At 41.3% G+C, this 20,442-nt stretch overlaps 7 protein-coding genes across 8 annotated transcripts; 3 read left to right on the top strand and 4 right to left on the bottom strand.

The window, feature by feature from the left end:
- Nucleotides 1–5,182: 5,182 nt before the first annotated feature.
- Nucleotides 5,183–6,415, bottom strand: LOC119547532 (probable proteasome subunit beta type-2). Its single transcript, XM_037854426.1, has 2 exons — nucleotides 6,236–6,415; nucleotides 5,183–6,087 (listed from the first exon to the last, which is right to left on the bottom strand). The coding sequence occupies exons 1-2, from the start codon at nucleotides 6,330–6,332 to the stop codon at nucleotides 5,552–5,554; spliced, it is 633 nt and encodes a 210-aa protein (XP_037710354.1). The 5' UTR covers nucleotides 6,333–6,415; the 3' UTR covers nucleotides 5,183–5,551.
- A 341-nt stretch (nucleotides 6,416–6,756) lies between these two features.
- LOC119546257 (odorant receptor 23a-like) lies at nucleotides 6,757–7,953 on the top strand. The gene is made up of 2 exons (XM_037852416.1): nucleotides 6,757–7,472; nucleotides 7,524–7,953. Exons 1-2 carry the CDS (start codon nucleotides 6,757–6,759, stop codon nucleotides 7,951–7,953), a joined length of 1,146 nt encoding a protein of 381 aa, XP_037708344.1.
- A 498-nt stretch (nucleotides 7,954–8,451) lies between these two features.
- Nucleotides 8,452–11,231, bottom strand: LOC119546258. The gene is made up of 4 exons (XM_037852417.1): nucleotides 10,516–11,231; nucleotides 10,039–10,464; nucleotides 8,955–9,719; nucleotides 8,452–8,890 (listed from the first exon to the last, which is right to left on the bottom strand). The coding sequence occupies exons 1-4, from the start codon at nucleotides 11,229–11,231 to the stop codon at nucleotides 8,452–8,454; spliced, it is 2,346 nt and encodes a 781-aa protein (XP_037708345.1).
- A 691-nt stretch (nucleotides 11,232–11,922) lies between these two features.
- On the bottom strand, nucleotides 11,923–12,710 carry LOC119548293 (probable proteasome subunit beta type-2). Its single transcript, XM_037855460.1, has 2 exons — nucleotides 12,545–12,710; nucleotides 11,923–12,492 (listed from the first exon to the last, which is right to left on the bottom strand). Exons 1-2 carry the CDS (start codon nucleotides 12,633–12,635, stop codon nucleotides 11,948–11,950), a joined length of 636 nt encoding a protein of 211 aa, XP_037711388.1. The 5' UTR covers nucleotides 12,636–12,710; the 3' UTR covers nucleotides 11,923–11,947.
- A 1,191-nt stretch (nucleotides 12,711–13,901) lies between these two features.
- Nucleotides 13,902–18,120, top strand: LOC119548292. Of its 2 annotated transcripts, XM_037855458.1 has the most exons (3): nucleotides 13,902–14,187; nucleotides 14,256–16,417; nucleotides 16,483–16,626. In XM_037855458.1, the coding sequence occupies exons 1-3, from the start codon at nucleotides 14,019–14,021 to the stop codon at nucleotides 16,492–16,494; spliced, it is 2,343 nt and encodes a 780-aa protein (XP_037711386.1). In that variant the 5' UTR covers nucleotides 13,902–14,018; the 3' UTR covers nucleotides 16,495–16,626. The 2 variants fall into 2 exon arrangements, with proteins under 2 accessions (XP_037711386.1, XP_037711385.1); XM_037855457.1 differs by having other exon boundaries at nucleotides 14,256–18,120.
- On the bottom strand, nucleotides 18,046–18,588 carry LOC119548294. The gene has a single exon (XM_037855461.1). It carries the CDS (start codon nucleotides 18,572–18,574, stop codon nucleotides 18,167–18,169), a length of 408 nt encoding a protein of 135 aa, XP_037711389.1. The 5' UTR covers nucleotides 18,575–18,588; the 3' UTR covers nucleotides 18,046–18,166.
- Nucleotides 18,589–18,996: 408 nt separating this feature from the next.
- Nucleotides 18,997–20,052, top strand: LOC119547296 (casein kinase I). Its single transcript, XM_037854085.1, has one exon. The coding sequence runs from the start codon at nucleotides 19,037–19,039 to the stop codon at nucleotides 19,994–19,996; it is 960 nt and encodes a 319-aa protein (XP_037710013.1). The 5' UTR covers nucleotides 18,997–19,036; the 3' UTR covers nucleotides 19,997–20,052.
- The last annotated feature ends 390 nt before the right edge of the window (nucleotides 20,053–20,442 follow it).

The raw sequence follows: 20,442 nt of genomic DNA on the forward strand, positions 1-20,442 counted from the left end.
AAACAGAGTGTTAAGTGCATTGAAAACTTTTCTCACTCCCCCTTTAGTTTTTCTTTTCCCTCGTTTCTTTTTAGTATTTTTATGGACTCTTTTCTTTTTCCTGTGTGCACTGCGAGCCACGCATGGTCATCATGGGGGAGTCCCCGCAACTTAAATTGAATCCCCCACCCCTCTCGAGGGAACTTGGCAACTTTGCTGGCTGTCGTTTCTGCTGAAGGTGTTCATGCGTGCCAAGAAATCAATAGAAAAAGTTTGAAATTACAAAATTGGAAAGAAAACAAACAGTGGGACGAACGAGCAAAATAAACAAACAAATAGACGGAGTCGGGCGGAGCAATTGGGGGCAGATATCCTTCGAGGCGAAGGAGCAGGCCCAGGATGCCGGCAGGATGTTGGCTTTGGCCAGCCCCAAAGGCAAACAAATCCTCTGACTCTGACAAATGCTGAAAAGTTTAACTGCAACTTTTTATGCGCCGTTCCCCCTCATTTTTTTTGTACCACTGCAGTGCGTGGAAGTACCCAAGCGGAGGGATTATCAACATGGATGTACTTGCAATGGATGCAGGAATGGGACTTCATCACATGGACACATGCGAACTTTTTCGCCGAACAATGGTCGAGCGAAAATGTTGGCTTACAACTGTCGCAAAGGATCGACGAAAAGAGGTGACATAATATTTGAGAATATATATATTTGCAGTTCAGGATTTTCAAGCAGAGGTAGTCTTCTCGAAAAGCATTGTATAAAGTAATTTCATCACGATGTCGAGAATGTGAGAAGAAAAAGTTCTCAAATCAAGAGCATTCGATCATGATTGTTCTCTTTTTTAATCTTACATTGTTTTTTGTATAATTAAACACACTAAAATTGAAAAAATAGAAAATCAGTGATGCGTTAAGATACTAAAAATCCCGTCCTCTTTAATTTCGCGATGGCAATCCATTAGGATCGGAAAGGTCGAGCCTGGAGGCCCGCATTAATGTCACGATGGTCACTGCTGATGTCACATCTGTCTCCGGGCATCGCGAGCCTGGAATCCGGCATTCCCATAAATTATGCAATCGTTGGTGTTTAATGCCGGGACATTTTGTTGCAGAAACAGCATCCTCACCCAATTTCCCGCCGTTTTCAGCCATCAGGAGTCGTGATTTATGCCCGTCGAGTGCAACGAAATAAAATTGGTTGCATAAGAGGCGAATATTGACGCGATCGCTGGCCAAGTGGGTGATTTATAGGCCGTTTATCGGTGACTGCACGCTACTGTAATGCAAGTTGTAATTTTGGCAGTGGGCTTATCCAATGGCTGGATGCATCCCATGAGAATAGAAATTTTATGGGACATTTTCAGACAACCATCAATAAAGGAAACCTTGAAATCTGCAGTTTGGACCGTAAACATTATTACCAAAAAAAATTTAAAACAACTTGTTTAGCCCCCACTTTAATTTTTTACCGTGTTCTTCGAGGGTTTTTTAATGATATAACTGGGTGCTATAAACTGCGTGCCCAAAGCAAAGCTATTGGAACGAATGTTTCCGTAAAACATTTATCTTTATCGCTAATTTCCCCAAGGCATTTCTCTTGCATAACTAAAACCTCCAACCATTCGAGTGCGTGTAGGTTGGTGGCTTGCGTAAAAAGTTTCCTTTTTTATTCGGTAATCCTGCGGCGATGGTGGTTGGGAAAAAAAGGTAAAAAGGATTGGCACAGCTCCTAATTGCAACTTTGGTTGTCAATTGTCGGGATCCGTGATGCGTCTCCTGGTGGCGACAACAATACCCAAGATGAGGTGATATAGACACACAAGGGGAAGCGATGCTCCCAATCCGAAATTGCGTATACGCAACGTTGTCTGATATCTGTCACTCAAATGGCTTATTCACGGTTCAGTACGGCTATTCTTGGCTTAAGCGGTAGATATTCCGTTTTCATACCTCAAGTGGCAAAGTGGCTGCGGCTTACCTTTTCGTACCGAAAACGGCCTGGCCTTTGCCCCAACAACTTCCAGATAAAAATGCATAATTAAACAGCCGAGGAACGAAAACGCAGCTGATGTCGACCGTACCGTTCCGTTATGGCATAAATTCGCAGCCACCGCATCATAATGTCCGCAAATCCTGGACCTTTGCAATTTTAATAAGCACTCGAGAATGAAAAGGAGTCACCTGGCCCACGGCGGCCCGGTCTTTAAGGAATTTTAATGGGCTTTGGCCGTTCGTTGGAAGGATGTAGCCGCAGTTTACCCTTTGCATATTTAATGCCTGAATTTTAATGAAAATTAAATCGAAATGCTTGTCGCCGGGCCACCGACACCTGTGCCACCGTCGTCTACGCATCTGTGATTTATATTTAATCCTTTCGGGCCGCTCCTCTGGCTCTGCTGCTCCTCCTGATCCTTCCCCCGGCTGCATATGCCTCTGGTTTTGGCCCCAAACAAATGGCAAATGGCCGCGGGCGGCAAATAAAACATGGCCCACTGATTGATGACTTTGACTTTTGGCCATAATTTATCATAGATACCAGCCAGTCAGCCAGCGGGCCATTGTTTGGCTCTTGTCAATGCCAGCGAGAAAAACAGCAGATTCAGCAACTACACTGAAAGAATAAGGGAGTTTTATAAGAAGAAAAAAAAATGTTGTTATTTCAGTTTCATTTTATTTTTGCAATTCTTCTGTCCCAAACATTGGTCCTTCGAGCCGGATAGTTAATGTATTTTTACCCTTCTGAGACATTCTAAAATTTTAAAATTATAAAAACATATTATTAAAATCTGTCTTTTAAATAAAAAATGGACTACAAATCATAGAAAAGATTTCGAACAACTCGGGGGTCAGAGAGAAAATAGTTTTTACAGATTTTCAAACTTAAATTTTATTGTTTGCAATTCTTGTATTCCAAAATGGGTCCTTCGAGCCGGATAGTTAAAGTATGTTTATCCTTTTGAGACATTTCGAAATTATATATTTTATTTATAACTTTTCTTGTATATTAAAAATGGATAATGATCCTAATTTAAAATCAATCATAATACAACCTTTTAAGTAGATAACGATTTGCGTAAAACCCTGTAGAATTTCCTTAAGTGGACCCTGCAAAACATTGCTGGCGGCAACAGATGACGCTCGTTCTGTTGAAAAATGTGGAGAAAGTGTCATAAGCGAAGAGGGCTGAGCAGACAGCAGTCGAGCAACCGAGGCCGAAAAACTAATTGCAGCAAATAATAAAAACTAATAGGCTGTCGAAAAAGGCAACTAACCCAGGCCACGGCCCCCGAGGCCATGAGAAATGACGGCGAGGAAAACTGCAAGGATCATCATCATGAATCATCATCAGAGTCGTCACAGCAAATAGCAAACAGCGAGACAGTCGGATGGAGCGACTCCGAAGATGCGAGAAAGTTAATGTCCTGTCAGGAAGTCGCTGCCTCGTTGCGCCCTTAAACGTCACAAATTGCCGGTCGGAATGGTCGTGTGGGGGTGGTAAATATGGGAGTGACTCGGGGGTTACATGCACATTATCTCACTCCCTCTTCCCCCTCCCAAAAAGTTATTTCTCTACAAGGATGTGAATATATTTCACAGCTTCAGGTGGGAGAAAAAAAAGGTGAGACTGAGACAGGTGTCCTGAGACAGGCGCGTTCATTTGAGACGCTCACATGTCAAAAGTTTTCTGCAAAAAAAGTTCCCACTGCCACGGGTAAACTTGAAAGAAATAACAAGGGATAGCCGTAAAAATAACTGATTATATTTGGTTGCTTTTCAGCTCATGAGTTTTTATTAGTTTTCACATAAATCAATTAAATTTCAATCAGCGTTATGCATGACAAGATTGATAAATATTATTGAACTTTGTTTTTTGACCATTACATAAATTGCTAATTAATTTCTAATGGCATGCATTTTACGTGCTAAGCATGTTAAGAGCTGCAGCACAAAAAAAAATAAAACAAATATTTAAATTGGTTTTCGAAATGGATACACAAATATATAAAGAGGATTTGCTTTGTCATAGTTAATAAATAATGCAAAAATAGTATTTAAATATACAGAGGATACAAATAATAGGATAAAGGGTATAAAATCGCATTTTTGGGTAGCAAATCGATTTATAAAATCTTTATGTGATATTTTCAGAAAGTAAGATTCGGTTTTAAAGTCTTTCTCATCTCAAATCAGGTATCCTCGACCGCTGCCTTTTCCTTTGTCATTGTTGACTTTTCACGGTTCCGATCACTGCAAGTGGGCATGCCACTCAATTGGCGATACTTTGTCATGTGCGGCCAATTAGCAATGGTAACTGCCACGGCTGGCAGACAAACAAAACCCGCTGACTGGCATAGAAAACCAGGAAAATGCCGTCAGGACAGCTCGAAAAACCCTCCACTCAGAGACCTCAACTAAGCAACGAACAATGCAGTGCATTTTTGCAGCAATCTGTGCTCATTTTTATGAGTTCTGCTGACGACTCCCCATCCCCATTCCCATCCCCACTCCTCAAAATCCCAACCAACGACATCCTGACGGACTGCTGTTCAAATGGGAAATAGAGACATGTTGGCTTTTCTGCTTCCGATTCGCAACCGTCCACATTTTATATATGTGAAGTGTACACTCGGAGAAAACTCAGAATCATTTTTTGAATTCCATTTACTATGGTTAAAATTTTAAATTGATAAAATAAAAGAAGCTTCAAAGTATTTTACAAACTAACAGCTAAGTTAAGAAAGAAACATAAAATTTACAAAAATTGTATTTCTTAAAAGAATTTTAAGCAAGAAACGCTTGCAGCTCCGCTTGACCTCTGCCGCAACACGTACAGTATAAAACAGATGTCGGGACACACTCATTGATTATGTTCCCGGTGCAAATTTAAACACATATACGTAAAATCAAAGCTTCATTGTGATTTTGAGCCATATCATGCATTGAAAATCATAGGTAACATATAAAATGCGGCGAATTTTTATTTGAACCAATAATACCTATGACAGCCATACGATAATTTTCAAAATCGAAAAAGATTAAAAGATTATATCTTGCCAGTTGCGGATCCAGAATTTTTTTGGTGGTATAAGGTACATTTTTTGTGGCATTCTTTTTGAATACTACAGTTCATTTTACCCGAATCGGGAAACCAGTCGTATAAGTGTGTACTAAACCTATGATTTTAATTAACAAAGGCTTAGAATTTTAAAATAATCCCTATTAGGATTTATATTCTTTCCAATAACATTTTTTTCGAGTGAAACTTTTGTCGTTGTTGCGCAAACAAACACAGAGCCACCCACATCCAGACAGATGGCTCCCATGGAGAACAAGAGCTGGCCACATATGCTAATACACGGAGGCAGTCGACCATGGCATGTAGCAGCCACCCGGCTAACCCAACCTACCCTCTTCCCGGCCACTCAAATCCAAACCGGGCACGTCGACTAATCCCTGGCAAATTGTTCGAGCATCGCAGCGAAAGTTTGCCGAAAAACCATCGGCACAATTATTAGGCATTAGAGGATGTTGTAAAGTACGAACAAGCTTTTCAATGTTTCCCACTCTACCAACTCAGGCTGATCGACTCCTTGCTCAGGGATCCCGGATTGATGGCCTCCATCTTGCGCATTCCCTTGGCATCCACAACGTACACCTCGAAGTTTCGCTGGTTGATGATCAGGCGCCTCTGGATCTCCAGGACGCACTTCCTCATCAGGGAGTAGGCATCCGCTTGGCTGATCTTCGAGTGCCAGAACCTCTGCAGGATGCTGCCGCAGAACATGCTGCCCCATCCATGTCCTGCATGATTGATGGACTGCGCTGCACCATAGGTGTCGATGTAGTGGAGGTCAGGACCTTCGGCGGCATCGTATCCTGCCAGCAGCATGGCCACCTGGTACCTGGTATTAGTCCTGATGTAATCCGCCAGCGTCTTCCGGGTGAAATGGGCCGTTGCCTTGGCACTTAGGTGATAGCCGTTGGAAATCTTGTACAGGTGAATGTTCTTTGAGATGAAGTCCGTGAACTGAATCGAATCGCCGCCATCGCCAACCATGGCCATCATGTTGAAATCCGAGAGGCGGTGTATTTTCGACTGATCTAAAGGTAAAGTGGCTTTAATACACATATTCTGAACAATACATAGTTGAGAATACATAAAATCTATATAATATTTAGGAATGTTTATATAAAATATATTCTTATTATCTGTCTTATGACTGTCAATCAAAGGTTTAAACTTATTTACCATCCTTCATGAAGATTAGCGATTTGGCCTGCATTGTATCCGAGGCTAGCATCACAAAGTCAGTTCCCTTGATCCCCAAAATAGTCTCCATCGCCATGGTAACAATAAATTTGATTTAACTGATAGTTCTACTAATGTGTATTGAGACTTTTCGTGTTCACAGTTATTATGTAAGTGATTGTGAGTAAAAACATATGGCTACTGTTACTCCGAATTTTTAGAACATCTGGTAGTTGGATATTTTAAAACCTTCTATGCATTTTGTGTAATTAGCCACGGCTAAATAAATCATAGTCATAGGGAAGAAGGTCGATCGTTTGCTACAAGAATTAAAAATAACCAACAAATTATAAAAGAAAAGGTGTCCTTGTTCCCAAGTTTTGCCAATGGTGCCCCAAGATAATGATTTAATTTGCCAATTTAAAACTCGTGGCTAATTGAGCAACTGGCATAGTAAGGTGCTATAAAATAGCCAACCACATGTGAAAACTCAGTCAGAGAAAGGACAGGAACCAGACAGGATGAAACTCAGCAAGATCTTCGGGATTGACTATTTTCGGTACCAGTTGCTGGCCTGGCGAGTTTGCGGAGCCTTGCATTTCAGCGAGGGTAACTATTGCAGTTGGGCGACGGTTGCTTGCATCGTTATGTTCCTGCCAGGGCCCATGTTATTGGGGGAACTGTTTAGCCACGATGACCCCTTGGAAACTAACTACAAATTCTGCACGACCATCACAACAATGTCAAATTTCGTAAAGTTTTCTTTGTACGTGACACAACTAACCAAGCTGCTCAATGTTCAGAAACTCATTGTCCAGCTGGACGCCCGGGTTTCTGGAAAGGATCAGGTACTCCGGCGTGAAAACATGTTCAAGCACACACAGAGGATTTCTAAGCTGTTTCTGATCACATATGTCGTTCTGTCTATTTTCGCTGGGGTTCCTTTTATCCTTGAAAGAGAGCGGAGCTTGCCTTTTCGCATGTGGTTTCCCTTTGACTGGAAAAAATCAAACATTGCCTTTATTGGAGCTTTGACTTTCCAAGAGATCGCTATTTTCTTTCAACTTCTGCAGAATTACCCAGGTGACTCCTTTCCGCCCCTAGCATTGTTTGTGGTTTCCGAGCAATGTCAGTTGCTAATCCTAAGGATCTCCAAAATTGGATATGGGTCAAGGAATCTAAAGAAGAATGAACAGGATCTTGTCGACTGCATCAAGGACCAAAACACACTCTACAGGTATGTCTCTAGCAGTTTCTGTATACTTTTAATAATTATAATTATTTTCAGCTTACTGGAATTGATCCACACCATGATATCCTTACCCATGATGATACAGTTCTTAGTTATTGGCATTAATTCCGCAGTGACCTTGTTTGGCTTGGTATTCTATGTGGAGTCCTTATCAGATCGTATCTTCTATGTGTTCTTTCTGTTGGGCCTCACATTGCAGACTTTTCCCCTTTGTTATTATGGAACCAAAGTGCAGGAGAGCTTTGAGGATCTCCACTATGCAGTATTCTGCAGCAACTGGGTGGACCAGAGCGCCACCTATCGGGGATATATGCTGATCATCTCGGAGCGCACCAAGCGACAGCAGATCCTCCTCGCCGGCAACCTGGTGCCCATCCACTTGAGCACCTTTGTGGCCTGTTGCAAGGGAGCCTACTCCTATTTCACCCTGATGGCCGACCGAGATGGCCAGGGTTCTTTTTTATAAACGGGACCATCCAACTCAAATTTCATTTTAATATATAAAATAGTATCCCTGCACCAGAACAGACCAATAAACACTCACAATTTCAATGTTGATTAAAAGACGTATTAAACTTTAATTTTCTGAATAAGTTCAAACGCTCCTTTGAAGCTCCTTAGGCATAAATATGGATTTCGGTTGACAACAACTTAATTACTTACTTGGATAAAAGTGATCTTAATTTGGATAAAAGTGATCCACCGATATCAGTGTTTTGTATCCAAGGCGATCATTTATTCCAATCTGTTATTTCTGCGTGAAATTAGTGTATGAAAATTATGAAATCAATTGGCTACGGTTTTTTGGTTGTTCAACTTTTAAATTAAATAGTTCTGGATCTAAAATTATTCTTTTAATTCCCTACATTTCAGTAAATTACACATCACTACCATAGTTCGATTAATTATAATGTGCCTATATAAGCTATTTGTGGGTTATTCTTGCTTTAAAGAAGTTTGGGGCTTAAGTCCTCCGGTTTTGGGAGCCCTGGCCCTTTCGTTCGGCCATCAAGGTGAAAAAGGAGTAGGCTCCCTTGCAACAGGCCACAAAGGTGCTCAAGTGGATGGGCACCAGGTTGCCGGCGAGGAGGATCTGCTGTCGTTTGGTGCGCTCCGAGATGATCAGCATATATCCCCGATAGGTGGCGCTCTGGTCCACCCAGTTGCTGCAGAATACGGCGTAGTGAAGCCCCGCAAAGCTCTCCTGCAGAATGCTACCATAATAACAAAGTGGAAAAGTCTGCAATGTGAGGGCCAACAGAAAGCACACATAGAAGATGCGATCTGATAGGGTCTCCACATAGAATATCAGGCCAAACATGGTCACTGCGATATTAACGCCAATAACTATGAACTGCACCATCATGGGATAGGAAATCATAGTTTGAATCAATTCCAGTAAGCTAAGAAGAATAAAAAGATATTATACGAATTATAAAAGTATACAAAAACTGGCAGAGACAATACCTGTAGAGCGTGTTTTGGTCCTCGATGCAGTTGACAAGATCCTGTTCATTCTTCTTCAGATTATTTGAACCATATCCAATTTTGCTGATCCTTAGGATCAGCAAATGACATTGCTCGGAAACCGAAAACAATACAAGGGGCGGAAAGGAGTCCCCAGAAAAATTATGCAGGATTTGAACAAAAAGTCCAACCAGCTGGAAGACCAAAGCTCCGATATAGGCTACCAGCGAATTTTTCCAGTCAAATGGAAACCACATGAGCAGCGGCAAGCTGCGCTCGCTTTTAAAAAGAAAGGATCCCGAAGTGTTGACGAACACTATGCCATAGGTGACCAGGAAAATCCTAGTTAGTCTATGCAAATGCCTGGACATTATCCTATGCCTGCGAACTTGATCCTCCCCAGAAACCCGGGACTCCAACTGGTCGATAATCGTCCGAAGTTCAACCAACTTAGTTAGCTGCGATAGGTACATCAAAAACTTAAGAAGAGTGGAAAGCGATGTGATCGCCAGGGTGAAGTTGAAGATGTTATCCATCGGATCTTCAAAGCTGAATATAGCTTTCAAAAGCATGGGCGTCTGCAGGAACGTGAAAATATTCAGGCCCATCGCCCAACTCCAGTAATTTCCCTTACACAGATCAAGGGCACCACAAATTTGCCATACTCGCAACTGGTAACGAATATAGTCAATCCCAAGGATCTTTCTGAGTTCCATCCTGTCTGGTTTTTTTTCTTTGACTGACTGAGTTTTGGCAGGTGGCTGGCTATTTTATAGCACCTTACTTTGGCAGTTGCTCTGTTAGCCACGTGTTATTAATTGGCAAATTATATCATTATCTTGGGGTAGAAAGAAGGTCGAATGATATACTATAAACGGCATCACTGCCAAAACTTGGGAAAAAGGACACCTTTACCTTTATAATTTTTTGTAAAAAGTTTTCCACTCATAATTTTTTGTAGCAAGTGGTGCTAGAAATATATTTGACCTTTAAACCTATGATAAAGATTTAATTTTCCATTGCTAATTACACAAACTTTTTTATCTATTAAAATGATACTTGATACTTGGATGGTCCCGTTTACTTAAAAAAACCCCTGCCATCTCGGTCGGCCATCAGGGTGAAAAAGGAGTAGGCTCCCTTGCAACAGGCCACAAAGGTGCTCAAGTGGATGGGCACCAGGTTGCCGGCGAGGAGGATCTGCTGTCGCTTGGTTCGCTCCGAGAGGATCAGCATATATCCCCGATAGGTGGCGCTCTGGTCCACCCAGTTGCTGCAGAATACGGCGTAGTGGAGCTCCTCAAAGCTCTCCTGCACTTTGCTTCCATAGTAGCACAATGGATATGTCTGCAGTGTGATGGCCAACAGAAAGCACACGTAGAAAACGCGATCCGACAAGGTATTCACATAGAATATCAGTCCAAACAAGGTCACTGCGATATTAACGCCAATAACTAAGATCTGTATCATCATGGGTAAGGATATCATGGTGTGGATCAATTCCAGTAAGCTGAAAAGAATTATAAATATTACAAGTATACAGAAACTGCTAGAGACATACCTGTAGAGTGTGTTTTGGTCCTTGATGCAGTCGACAAGATCCTGTTCATTCTTCTTTAGATTCCTTGACCCATATCCAATTTTGGAGATCCTTAGGATTAGCAACTGACATTGCTCGGAAACCACAAACAATGCTAGGGGCGGAAAGGAGTCACCTGGGTAATTCTGCACAAGTTGAGAGAAAATTGCAATCTCTTGGAAAGTCACAGCTCCAATAAAGGCAATGCTTGAATTTTTCCAATCAAAGGGAAACCACATGGGAAAGGGCAAGCTGCGCTCTCTTTCGAAGATAAAAAGGACCCCAGCGCAAAAAGACAGAATAGCATATGTGATTAGAAACAGCTGAGAAATCCTCTGTATGTGGTTGGACATGTTTTCCCGCCGGAGTACCTGATCCTTCCCAGAAACCCGGGCGTCCAGCTGGGCAATGAGTTTCTGAATATCGAGCAGCTTGGTTAGTTGTGTCACGTACAAAGAAAACTTTACGAAATTGGACATGGTTGTGATGGTCGTGCAGAAGTTGTAGTTAGTTTCCAAGGGATCGTCGTGGCTAAACAGTACTCCCAATAACATGGGCCCCGGCAGGAACAAAATGATGCAGGCAACCGTCGCCCAACTGCAGTAGTTACCCTCGCTGAGATGCAGGGCTCCACAAATTCGCCAGGCTAGCAACTGGCACCGAAAGTAGTCAATCCCGATGATCTTGCTGAGTTGCATCCTGTCTGGCTCCTGTCCCTTTACTGACTGGGTCTTCACAGATGGTTAGCCATTTTATAGCACCTTACTATGCCAGCTGCACAATTAGCCACGAGTTATTAGTTGGCAAATTAAATCATTAACTTGGGGTAGAAAGAAGGTCGGATGTTATTCTATTAACGGCCCCACGTAATCGCCAAAACTTGGGAAAAAAGACACCTTTCTTACATATGTTTTTGTTGCCCACTTTTAATTTTATGAACCGTACATCCCTTTTGAGGGGAGTCCAAGTAGTGACGAAGGGCACTAATAGATATGAGAAAGCTGGGTAGACTCTGTGATAGTGACAGATTTTTTGATTGGCTTGTAAAGGAACCGTTTATTTTTTTATATATTTACATATTCCACTTATTTTTCGTCATATTTATGATTTATATAAACATATTTATGATTTTTAATTTAATGAATTTAAGATACGTTGGAAAATATGTTGTTAGATATTTCACCACCAGTGATTTGACAACTGGTTTTAATAAAATTATCATATATCTACAGTACCGTGCTACAAAATGTTTTCACATATTATTAAAACATTTAACTAACGAGTTAAGTTAAATAATACTCCACTTTTACAAATTTATCAGCTTATGCCTTTAAATATTCCATCATTTTAATTATCATTTTGCAATAAAAATATATAAATCAAAATTCTGATTATTAAATTATCATTAAATGCTTCATTCCCTTGTCGGGGGGTTTGCAATCACTCGGGCTCTGAAGGACTGCTGGTTTATGGAATCCAGCTTGGTAATGCCCTCTCGATTTATCATGAACACATCGAAGTTGCGCAAATTTATAACGAATCGTTTTTGGATCTCGAAGACACATTTTTCCATTATATTGTATGCGGCTCGTTTATCCAACTGCGGATTGTAGAACTCCTCGAAAATGGGAGTGCAAAAATTGATGCCGGAGCCGTGGCCACCGTAGCGGATGGGAACCGAGTTGCCGAAGCTGTCGATGTAGGTCAACTCTGGACCGCTGGTATGATCGAATCCGCCGACTAGCAGGGCAACCATGTACTTCACGTTGCTCCGGAGATAGGCGGACAAATTGGTCCGGATGAAGTGCACCGCCCCGCGAACTGTCAAGTCATAGCCATTGGTCACCTTGTAAAGGTCCAGGTTCCGGAGAATGAAGTCCGAGAACTGCAGGCAATCGCCACCGTCGCCCACAGCCGACATCATGGAAAAGTTTGTCAGGCGATGGATTTTCGATTTGTCTAAAAATATTTCAGTCGTATAATATATCTTAGGAAACAAGAGTCTTCTCACCTTCATCCAACCACATCACGGCCTTTGCTTTCATGGTATCTGAGGCCAGGATGACGAAGTCAACTCCTCTAATGCCCAAAATCGTCTCCATTTTATGTTTTGTTCGGTTATGTATATATTGGGGGCAACTTAATTTGTATGAGTACGTTTGAGTCTTATATCGTAAGCCTTCTTTGTAACTTTAACAAACATCACTAAGATTTTAAAATTACTTACATGTCTAAAAGTATGCAGCTCGAAGTTCCTGAAAAATGTATATTGTTGGATACTTTCAAGCACCTCTTGTGGCATCCTAAATCATTTGTCTTTCTATAAGATCAGGCCTTAACGTATTAAGATACATTTTATAGTAATACTCAACATTTGTAATTTAACCGAAAATGTAAGAAACACAGGTGGCCTAAACATAATAAATTACTTAATTACCGATAATTCACATATAGCATCTGTCGCTTCTCATTGCATTTCGAAATGTTCAGGGGTCGTAAGTGTCCTGCGTGTCCTGTCACCAAGCCCTCCCATCTCTCCCCCAACCAAACACCCAACCAATCTCGTCTGCGTCCATTTCCGGTTTGTGCCACCGTCGGGGGCACTTAAAAAGCACTTAGTTGTGTTTCATTGAAATAATTTTCAGCATTTCCGCACTTGAACACGATTTTCATTATCCCGCTAGCTGCATTTTACTATCCCCCATTGTCTGCACTTTTAATGTGATGGAAATTCGCGCCATTCTGAATAATTATCGCATCTATTTGTGAAATGGAAATATTTCCGCAATTAAAAACATATTTTCTAGCACCCTTCAAGTAATGACGACCGTTCCATCCTCATCCAGATTCCCGTTCTCGTTGGCACATCCTTTGTGTTTGCCATTTCAGGCATTTATCCTGCAATTAAATGCGGGAGCTGCAAACAGCGAAGGAAGCGAAAGTTAATGGCCTTCGGTGCGATAATAAAATGGGTCGCCAGGAGCCAGTGTTTACCTTCTTATCAGGATCTTTGTGGAACTCAGGCCTCTTTTCTTATCAAAAACAAACAGGGTTTTGACCAAAACATCAAAGCTTCAGTTGACACTGATTTAAGTATAGTTAGTTTAGATCCACATATTTAATATTTAAAAAAAACATCTTGTGACAAAAAACAATAAAATAAAATAATAGCAGGATATAATATACGGTTATTTATTCATTTTTCTATTTATTTATTTATACGTTAAGTTATTATGACTGAACAATTTTTAAAAACGTAATAATATATCTAACAAAAGAAAAATCCATCAACGCAATTTCCCCTCTGGCCAATTCAACTATTTTATGAATACGAAGTGATAATTAATTTAGGCAGATGTACATACATATTTGAAAAGAGTATCAAAAAAACCGAGCCAACTGACATAAACAAACAATCGATATGAATTAAATTTGCAGTTAAATTTGTGATGACTGTGGGAGCATGATTTTCGCGGCTGGTGAAAATGTCATTTACGGTGACGAGCCAGAGTTTAATCCGATTTGAGAGTGCCAAGGAGGACGATGAATTGATGCGGACATTAATGTTTTTCAATGTCGATATTTCGGGGGAAGTGTGCTGTGGTCCCCGAAACGAGATTACGGCGCCAAGGACCTCGGTCTGCAATGGAAAGCGTGAGTTGATTAACGACATTCGACAAATGTCCACTAACTCGAACATATACTCGGTCACAAACACACAGGACGAACTCCCGGCGGAGGATTGAGCAATCCAATTACGGAGAGTGCGATGTCATTTGGGGCACCAAATAATTTCTACGCTCCCGGACATGCTGATTTCGATCATGGGAATTATAAGCGACGTGCTCCTGGCCATCTAAGAGATAACTCTGCCTATTCCGACAGTCCCCGTCACTTTCATTATAGAATGATTAAACCAGGACGGGGTCATGTCGAAACCGGCTTAGTTTCCCCATCACCATCGGTCGATTCTGCGGGCTATTTTGAGAGCAACAGGAGCTACAAACACTTTCCACGCTTTGAAACGGAAAGGACATACGAACATTATTATCCAGATGAATCACATGAAGGCGAGATATTTGAGCCCAGCAGTCCAATGGCCTTTTCCTCTGATTATTCTGAAGAAGGGGAGGATCCAAGGAGTAACCGAAATAGATATGCTTACACCGAATATAGGTATGATCAGCCGTATGATTACTACTCTAACGCTCCTAAGTCAGTTCGAAGACACTGTCAATTGCCTCGCAAACGTCACGAAAGATATTACAGTTACCCTGAAGAACCACCACAAGATGATTACAATCAAGATTATAGAGAATACCTGCCACGTGAGTTCGGGTTGAGAACTAATAGACCGTACAGGGACAACGAGTATAGACAAGCTTCGGGGTCTATGCCACCAGAATACGCTTCAAATTACTATATTCATAATTACAAGGATCATAAAAAGGAAAATGATTATGACGGACCCTATGAACCAGAGAAAAATTACGAGTACTACGAAGATCATTCTGATGAAAACAGCCAAAATCAACATGAAGAATTTCATCGATACTTTGATGCAGATTATAACAAACAAAGACGTAAGAAACCACCTCCAATACCTTTTCCAAAACCCGAACCCAAGTACTACAAAGTCAAATCTTCGTCTTACAAGGATATTACAGACCCTTCGAACTATCCTACAAGAGATAACAAAACTGTAAGAGATTATAAACTGAAAGATAGGAAAGCTCCGCTTTACGAGGAACCAAAAGATAGCTATAAAAAATATAAAAGATATAAGCGACACTACCAGCCAGAAAAAATGCCAACTAGAAAAAGTTGCAATCATATTAGAGAAACTAGAGAAGCTCCAAAAAAATACGATAAAATTTCAAAAGATATTTTACGTCTTGCTCCGCCAAAAAAATATGAAAGACATAAAAACTGTCAAGACGATAGATTGTATATGGACAAGAAGTCTCACAGAAATTCTGAGTACAGGTACAAAATACATAATAAGGTGGATCAGGCTATCCCAAGCTCTTATAAAAAATACATTAGTGAAGAAGTTCCTCCTAGAAATTATCACAAGAAGGTCAGTGACGATATGAAAGGATCGCAAGAAAATGTAAGATCAGAACCTCCTAGATCATCCAGAGAATATGAAAGTCACAAAAACAGGAGACGTTGTAAGTCCTTACCGGACCCGAAGAAGTCAGTTGACTTTGTTCGTTTTATGGACTTAAACGACGGCTCGGAAATACCGCACAAAATTCATGAAAGCAACCAAACCCCATCGTCAATATTTTTCACCATAGAGATTCCCTATAAGAAAAAGGAACGGAGGTGTGCGTATTCCCAAAAAAGTGAATACATACCAAAAAGATCGGACTCGGGTTGTGAAACGTTTGCTAGTAACTTAAACTGTGCCCTAAAGTCATTTAAGCCGCAAACATCATTTTATGATGTTCGAAAAGATCGGAGGCGTAAATCAATAAAGCAAAAAATTTCAGGATTTTTTAAAAAGTCAAAAATTTGTTTGACGAGGTCAAACATTTTTAGAAACAAATCAAAAGTACTGAGGAACTGCCAGCCAGGGCTACGACGCCTTAACTATGCTCACATTGATGGCAGAAATAATGGAAGCCAAAGCCCTCATTATATATCAAACTCCCCAAAAACTAGTAGCCACTCTTTGGAGGTTCTAAATAAGACGGTTCCTAATCGCAGTCCTTCCACAGAAAAGGCATCCGAAAAATATTGTACAAGGATGGTACAGGGATGTCATTATCCCACGGTTTACAGGGCAAAAGGCAACCAGCAAGCTGAAAATGATGATAAAATGTACCATGAGTACTCCATGTACAACATTTTGAGTTTAAACAATCACCGTTCGAAGGTAAATAAAGATGAGTATGAGCACTGCGATAAAGGATTAACTAAACGAAACAGTCAATATTTCAGACCCAATGCTGATCTGCGTAAGAAGGATCCCAAGCAAATATACAATCGTGTGTCCAGCGGAAATTGCAGCCTTTTTAGTGGAGATAAATGTGAAGATCCATCCATAGAGACAAGTCAAATAAATATCTGCCTTGAGATAAGGGCTACAGACGTAAGTTTGACAGGCAGCCCGAGGATTATTTCATCCAAAGTCGTGACAGGCCATGGGTTATCCACTAAAAGCTATTCCCACATGAGCAGGGAGCAAGTCAAAGAAATCGTTTCAAAACCACCCAATCTTTCAGTATCGAGACAGAATAGTGGTAATTCAATATGTGTCAGCAATTCAAGCGCTACTCAAGAAAACCAGTTTAGTAATGGTTCCTCTACAACAAACAGTTCCAAAGGCAGTTCATCTAGAACTGAAAGATCTGAGGATTTTACCAACAGAAAATGTATTGAAGAGTGTTCCAAGCCTCCAACTGTGATCAGTGGTAGACCACTAGAAAACCTTTGCCCCCGCCATCCGATCAGCACCAAATGGAGCTTAACCCGCCAATCGAAGTCTTGTAACTCTCAAAAAGAATTATGCAACAGCTGGACCCCCGATAGACTAGAAAACAATTTTTCAAGACCTACCCGTCCTGGATTGTTCCAACCAAACACTATTGAAATGTGTTCCAAACCACCGACTTTAATTCAATGCGATATAAACAAGCGGTCGAGCTTGAAAGGTGTAAATAACAACTTCGAAAGGTCAGCCCCCAAGAAGGTAATCTTGAAAACAAATAGCTCTTATAGTTTGGTTAGTGGTTCCGGTAGAAGTACACAATCGGATTGCTCATGCGAAAAACCGTATATGCAGAATACCCATCAAAGTGAATGCCACAGATCCCAGAGTCACAATTTTCAATTTGATGAAAAAAGAAAAATTGTAGTCAGCCCGAGAAGAACTAATAGTTTGCCAAGCCAATGGCCCAAAACCATTACCCCAGTCCCGATCAAAAATTTTTTTCCAAACCCGCTTCAAACCCAGGAATCTGCACTCAAAGTCCCATGTAAAAGTTCCGAATCGACTATAAGTAAATGCTCAAGTTGTTCTGGGAATATCAAAACAGTCCCAAAAAACATGCAGTTGGTTTCCTATCCTGATCCCATTCCAACATGCTCATGTGAACCTCAGAGTGAATATGCCAGCAGTTTCACGGCTATACCAAGTCAGGATATTACAGAAACCAGTGTTTTGGGGCATTTTAGTTGCCCGAAGTTAACAGACAGCTGGGATAAGGATTCCTACACCCGGAGTAGCATTGTGGAGGAACTGAAACGGGAGCTATTGCAAAGCTTCAGAGCCGATCGGCAATTGGAGTCCCAAGTGCCTTTTCTTCGACCCACACCACACATTATGATATTTCCCTGCGTTCCCGAAGCCATGTGCCAGTCTAATTCCAACCTAAATCCAAATCTATTCCGTAGACCGGAATCTGTTGTCTACTGGACACCCGGTCCTAAGCCACAGAACCCTTTCTGATGAATGGTATTTACTTCGGTTGGACTTAAACTGGAATTCGCTTTTAGGGATCAGCAGTTTTTATAAAGTTTTATTAAAATATATAGTCAGAATAACAAAATAATAAATGGGTAGAACAAACATAAAAGCAATGATAACAAATCTACTTGAGTAATTTCAAACGTAACCCTCAGATCATCTAATAGCGGTAATTATTGGAACAGATATGGTTAAATTCCCGCTAGCTGTCAAAATTGCCGTGACTTTAGACTTATCCACATTTTGGGGCAATAATATTTCTTGTTTCATAACCAAATTTTTCTTGAAGGCTCGAAGATACACGATCTTATCCCTGAGTTGAATTGCAATGTTCTCCACTGGGAAATCTCTCATATCGAACTCCCAGGATACAAATTTTTCTTTTTCACAGCCGTTCTTTGCTGATGAGCAGTTATTATTTAGTTCTTTAGTTTTCCGTACTTTATTCAGAATTTTACAGCACTCGTAAACATCTCTTTCCAATTGATTTACTCTAAGCTCGTACTCGGAACGCATTAATTTAAACTCCTGGGATTTGCTTAGGACCCGATTTTTTGCAGACATCTTTTTTATTTATGTTATTTGTTTTCCTTTTGTTACGTCAAGTTAAAGAAGAGTTTGACAACGATTTCTCAGATTTAGAGAAGGCATTTTGTTTTTAATGTTTAACTTTAAATTGTGAATAATTATGGCATTAAAAAAACGCGCTAAGTGTAAACATTTTACAAAAAGAACTGTGAACGCGGTATTATTTCTCAGAGTAGTTAAAAAAATGAATATATAAATATAAAAGTATTTAACCTCTATTGTTCCTACATGCAATTTTATTTTCAGATATTATTTTCAATCCAATTATCAAATCCCGTATTTCTATTTATCTTAAACTTTTTTGCATGAATACCTCAAGTCTTGATTGCGTAATAGGACCAAATCGTAAGTAAATCTATCGATAACAGTAGCCGCTGCAACCCTGGGCGTGAGAAAAAGTTAAGAAATTAAGTTGTTCTTATTAGTTTGGAGAAAACCATGGAATTGGAGGCAAGAAGTCTGGGAGACTACGATCTGGGCAGGAAGATGGGCGCCGGATCGTTTGGCGACATTTTTAAGGCCACACACTTGAGGTCGGGCCTACGAGTGGCCCTCAAGCTGGAGCGCCGCGATGTCACCAATCCACAGTTGCTTTTCGAGTACAATCTGTATAAAACCCTGCACCTTGGAGTGGGAATCCCGCAGGTCTACCACTACCACACTACGAATCTGTACAACGTGATGGTGATGGAGCTACTGGGGTCCTCGCTGGAGGAGATGTTCAACCTATGCCAGCGTCGCTTCTCCCTGAAGACGGTACTCATGCTGGCTGTGCAGATGATGGAGCGCCTGGAGTTCTTGCACTCGCATCGTTACCTGCACCGCGACATCAAGCCGGAGAACTTCGTGATGGGACGCGGTGAGACCAGTCACCGTCTCTACCTCATCGACTTTGGCCTGGCCATCAAGTACTGGGACATGGTGGAGGACGAGCATGTGCAGCCCACGTCGGGCACCCGACTCACCGGTACCGCCCGCTACGCCTCCATAAACGCCCTGCGTGGAGGCGGGCAGTCACGGCGGGACGATATCGAGTCCATGGGCTATGTCCTCATGTACTTCCTCAGGGGAAGTCTGCCCTGGCAGGGACTCGTGGCCACCAGTAAGCAGCAGAAGTACGAGAAGATCACCGAGATGAAGTTGTCCACCAAAGCGGAGGATTTGTGCGAAGGCTACCCGGCTCAGTTCTACCACTTTGTCGCCTACAGCCGGGACTTGGCCTTCGACGAGGAGCCGTACTATGCGAACATTCGGTACTCCTTTATAAAACTGATGAACGAGAACAAGTTCATCAACGACATGATCTACGACTGGGACATCCTCAAGAAGAGTATCCTCGAAGCCGTCAATTTGAAGGAAAAGGACAAGGAGCCAGAATCCAAAGTAGAAGTCGAATAGGACTGAAAACCATGTACATACATATGTTGAATAAAAACGTCCGACTTTTCCAGTGGCCCGTCACAAATGCCAATTTAAAATACACAAGCTGCCAGCTACCAAAATGAGTCCAATTAACAAAACTGGGATTTGTGCAACGTTTGCATTCTGGGCAGATTCGAGTTGCTAGATTCTGGAGCAGCTGGCAGAAATGTCCGTCAGAACGGATGGCAGCAAAAGTCAATGGAAACTGCCAGGGGTGCTGCACAGATTCATTCAGAGAGGGAGTTAGCAGGAGGGCTGGGCAACTTTCGAACAAATGAAAACGTAGCAAATGACAGCATCCAATTTACGTTTGCAATTAAACTGACACCGAACAGACACTTGATTTAGTCGGAGGGAAGCCTTTCGATTCGGATTTCGACTTGGCTTGAAGCCACCCACAAGTCACTTGGTTCTGGGAAATG

Source organism: Drosophila subpulchrella, chromosome 2L (genome assembly GCF_014743375.2).
Source record: "Drosophila subpulchrella strain 33 F10 #4 breed RU33 chromosome 2L, RU_Dsub_v1.1 Primary Assembly, whole genome shotgun sequence".
Lineage (NCBI taxonomy): Eukaryota > Metazoa > Arthropoda > Insecta > Diptera > Drosophilidae > Drosophila > Drosophila subpulchrella.

Excerpts from the sequence above, each read along its gene's own strand:
- LOC119547532 (XM_037854426.1), bottom strand. The coding sequence starts at position 6,332 with ATGGCGATGGAGACTATTTTGGGGATCAAGGGAACTGACTTTGTGATG. Across the intron at positions 6,088-6,235 it reads GCTAATCTTCATGAAGGATG|ATCAGTCGAAAATACACCGC; the intron begins GTAAATAAGTTT and ends CTTTACCTTTAG.
- LOC119546257 (XM_037852416.1), top strand. The coding sequence starts at position 6,757 with ATGAAACTCAGCAAGATCTTCGGGATTGACTATTTTCGGTACCAGTTG. Across the intron at positions 7,473-7,523 it reads GACCAAAACACACTCTACAG|CTTACTGGAATTGATCCACA; the intron begins GTATGTCTCTAG and ends AATTATTTTCAG.
- LOC119546258 (XM_037852417.1), bottom strand. The coding sequence starts at position 11,231 with ATGCAACTCAGCAAGATCATCGGGATTGACTACTTTCGGTGCCAGTTG. Across the intron at positions 10,465-10,515 it reads GACCAAAACACACTCTACAG|CTTACTGGAATTGATCCACA; the intron begins GTATGTCTCTAG and ends AATTCTTTTCAG. Across the intron at positions 8,891-8,954 it reads GACCAAAACACGCTCTACAG|CTTACTGGAATTGATTCAAA; the intron begins GTATTGTCTCTG and ends TATTCTTCTTAG.
- LOC119548293 (XM_037855460.1), bottom strand. The coding sequence starts at position 12,635 with ATGGAGACGATTTTGGGCATTAGAGGAGTTGACTTCGTCATCCTGGCC. Across the intron at positions 12,493-12,544 it reads CGTGATGTGGTTGGATGAAG|ACAAATCGAAAATCCATCGC; the intron begins GTGAGAAGACTC and ends AAATATTTTTAG.
- LOC119548292 (XM_037855457.1), top strand. The coding sequence starts at position 14,019 with ATGTCATTTACGGTGACGAGCCAGAGTTTAATCCGATTTGAGAGTGCC. Across the intron at positions 14,188-14,255 it reads CTCGGTCTGCAATGGAAAGC|GACGAACTCCCGGCGGAGGA; the intron begins GTGAGTTGATTA and ends ACAAACACACAG.
- LOC119548294 (XM_037855461.1), bottom strand. The coding sequence starts at position 18,574 with ATGTCTGCAAAAAATCGGGTCCTAAGCAAATCCCAGGAGTTTAAATTA.
- LOC119547296 (XM_037854085.1), top strand. The coding sequence starts at position 19,037 with ATGGAATTGGAGGCAAGAAGTCTGGGAGACTACGATCTGGGCAGGAAG.